Raw genomic sequence first — 3658 nt, 5'->3', positions numbered from 1 at the left:
CAATTGCTGAGTTGGGATGATATAGTTTGAGATTTTCGATGATTTGAGCGGTGAAATATATATCGAAGCGATAAATACAATTAAATAGAAACTATAGTTAATTGGCGTATTCTTGAATGTGGAAAAGCACAATTAGTTATTGATTTAAAAGTCATGCATAACAAATCACCATCCATAAAATCGAAAGATTTTTATTTCACTATTACTAGTTACAATAATAATAATTACCACGTTTTGGTTATTAGAGATTCCCGCGAAATATCCTTCCCCACCACGTGCATTTTATTTTTAGCAACCCAAATGTTTTCGTCACCTATACATACAATTACTTACATTCCCATTCAATGAATTTCGCTCCAACAAATCCCCCTATAAATACCTTCCACCTTCTTCACACGCTCACTACTTCTATTCATTCCTCTGCTCTCTCTCTCTACAAACTCAGAGCAAAAATCCCCAAAACTGAAAAATCGAACAAGCTAAAACTGAAATTCCGCTGAAATGGATTGGTTTCGCGGCGAGAAATTAGGGCACGGAAGCTTCGCGCAGGTGAATCTAGCGATTCCGAGGAGCCAGAGCTCGTTTCTTCATCCATTAATGGCGGTGAAATCCTGCGGCGCTTCTCTCTCTTCGTCGCTGCTGAACGAGAAATCGATACTGGAGGAGCTCAAGGATTGCCCGCAGATCATCGGCTGCTACGGCGACAGCTATTCCTTCGAAAACGGCGAGAAATTGTACAATGTGCTGCTGGAGTACGCTTCCGGCGGCTCTCTCGCCGATTGCCTCAAATCAGCCGGCGATAGGGTGATTCCGGAGCCTCAAGTCCGGCGATACACAAAGGCTTTGCTGAAAGGACTTCACTACATCCACAAATTCGGCTACGTTCACTGCGATTTGAAGCCGCAGAATATCCTATTAACCTCCGACGGCGGCGTGAGGATCGCCGATTTCGGATTGGCGAAGCGCGCGGGAGGCGGCGGCGAGCTGCGTGGAACGCCGATGTATATGTCGCCGGAGATGGTGGCCGGAAGTGAGCAGGGGGCGGCGGCGGATGTTTGGGCGCTTGGATGCGTGGTGGCGGAGATGGCGTCGGGATCTCCGGCGTGGAGGTGCTCCGATTTAGCAGCGTTACTGATGAGGATCGGCGTGGGAGAGGAGGTGCCGGAGATCCGCGGGGGTTTATCGGCGGAGGGGATAGATTTTGTGGAGAAGTGCTTCGTGAAAGATCCGAGAGGGAGATGGACGGCTGAGATGCTTCTGAATCATCCGTTTGTGTGCGGTGAGGATGAATTAATGAACGGTTGTGATGGGTTGAGAAGCGGAGATTGGAAAACGGCTTCGGCTTCACCTAGATGCCCCTTTGATTTCGAGGAGTGGTCGTGCTGTTTGACCTCACCGGAGGAGTCATGGTCCGTTTCAACGGCGGAGGAGCGGCTGAGGGGATTGGTCAATGTCGCCGCCGAGATTGCTCCTAATTGGTCTTCCACAGATGATTGGCTCACAATTAGGTGATGGGTCAAGAGATTTTTTTAATTTTTTTTTTAATTGTAGGGTAGGGAAAATTTGAAACCGGGTATCCAATTTTCGGTTTAGTTTAATTTATTATTAATGTAAATAGTAGAAACAGAAGTAGTGATAGATTGATTATTGATACCCCGACATTATGAGGCCGCAAAGTGTAGAGTAACAGAAATGATGGTTTTAGATTGAGTAAAATGATATTGCAATTTGCAACCGTTTTATTCTGAATTTTAATGGATTTAATTTTTGTTGATATTATAATGGACGTTGGGAAATGGCACATTGAAATCCTCCTGATATTTGTACCCAGTTGCGCACTGCCTCTGCCCATTTACACAAGTTGCTAGATTGCAACTCGGAATCAATAATTTATACTGTTTCATTATCTTATGGACCTTATCAACAACTGTGATTAAAAGTTTCTTCTAGATGTACGTCTTCATATCTCTGCATACATATCATAATCTTTTATGTCCATATAGAAATTATTTTTAAAAGAACTAGATAGTAATATCAATTCTCAAATTACAGTGTGTTTGGTTTGTCATTTGGAAATAGTTAGTAGATGATTTATGGGGTACTCTAATGTTTAGTTCGAAATTTATCATTCCTAAGAGCATCCACAATGGTCGGCGAGCGACCGGCTAGCCGATTTCTAGCGCTGGCCGGTACACTCGTCGAACCATTGCAATCGGCGAGCGCCATTTCAGCGAGAAATTCGGCGAGCGCTGGCCGATTCCCGGGCGCTGGCCGCCATTGTAGGCTGGCGATCGGCGAGCGATCGGTCAGAACATTTTTTTCAATTAAATTTTCGAAACACTATATATACACGATTTTCACCTCATTTTCATTCGCACCTGTTAACGAGTTTTCTCTCTCTCCTAATTTCTGTACAAGAGCAACAACGCGAAATGAGTAATGCGGGTGGGAGTAGTGGTGGGGATGCTGAGGAGTACGAACGACAAATGGACGAAGCATTGGAGGCCTATGCGTCCGGTGAGATAGACCGGCTGATACAAAGGGCTTTGCAGCCGGCGGTACCTCGACCTCGACCAGTTGTCCACCGCCGAGCAATGATTGATCGGGATCACCAAGCTGCACATCAGCGGCTATATGACGACTACTTCGCTCCGGAGCCGCGGTTTGGGGCCAACCTTTTCAGGCGGCGTTTTAGGATGCGCATGGAGCTGTTTATGCGTATCGTTGACGCTTTAGAGCGTCGATACCTGTGTTTCCAGTTCAGGTACGACGCGGCGGGCAGACCCGGCCACACCCCTATTCAAAAGTGCAATGCGGAAATCAGGCTGTTGGCCTACGGAGGCGCGACAGACATGTGGGACGAGTACCTCCACATCGGTGAGACGACTACCCTGCAGTGTCTGAAATATTTCTGTAAGGGCGTCGTTGAAATATTCAAGGACCAGTATCTTCGAAGCCCTACCCCGACAGACTGTCAGGATCTGATGCAGATGCATGGGGAGAAGCATGAGTTCCCGAGGATGTTAGGCAGCATAGATTGTATGCATTGGGAGTGGAAGAACTGTCCCGTTGCCTGGAAGGGGTTCTACACCACCGGCTACAAGGGAAAGAATCCCACGATGATCCTCGAGGCCGTAGCTGTTTATCGGATGTGGATTTGACATGCGTATTTTGGGGTAGACGGATCGAACAACGACCTCAACGTCCCCAACTCGTCGCCCCTTTTCAACGAGCAGTGCCAGGACGTCGGACCGACCATCAGTTTTGTCGCCAACAGCAACCGGCATGATATGGGCTACTACTTGGCGGATGGGATATACCATAGGTGGCCCGTCTTTGTGAAGACGATCAGATGCGCAAATGAGGACAGGAAGGCCTACTTTGCGGAACGGCAGGAGTCGGCACGCAAGGACGTGGAGCGCGCATTTGGTGTGCTCTAGTCTCGATGGGCGGCAATTAGGGCTCCAACGCGTTTGTGGCATCTCGACTGCATTGCTTCTATAATGTACGCCTGTATTATCATGCACAACATGATAGTCGAAGATGAAGGTGTACAACTGACTAGTTGGGCCAATGACGATGAAGTCGGTCCAAGCCACGACGTGGCCACCCCCAACGTACGAAGGGGGGTACCTCACGATGAAATCGGTGATGGAAC

The 3658-nt window shown here is 47.7% G+C and overlaps 1 protein-coding gene across 1 annotated transcript; it reads left to right on the top strand.

Moving 5' to 3' along the window:
- The first annotated feature begins 391 nt into the window (after positions 1-391).
- Positions 392-1774, top strand: MAPKKK19 (mitogen-activated protein kinase kinase kinase 19). The gene has a single exon (XM_089070049.1). The coding sequence runs from the start codon at positions 502-504 to the stop codon at positions 1510-1512; it is 1011 nt and encodes a 336-aa protein (XP_088926175.1). The 5' UTR covers positions 392-501; the 3' UTR covers positions 1513-1774.
- The last annotated feature ends 1884 nt before the right edge of the window (positions 1775-3658 follow it).

The sequence above is a fragment of the Salvia hispanica genome, chromosome 4, assembly GCF_029641045.1.
Source record: "Salvia hispanica isolate PSC_SH4W2 chromosome 4, Shi_PSC_v1, whole genome shotgun sequence".
Taxonomy (NCBI): domain Eukaryota; kingdom Viridiplantae; phylum Streptophyta; class Magnoliopsida; order Lamiales; family Lamiaceae; genus Salvia; species Salvia hispanica.
This window is presented reverse-complemented; position numbering and strand designations above follow the sequence as displayed.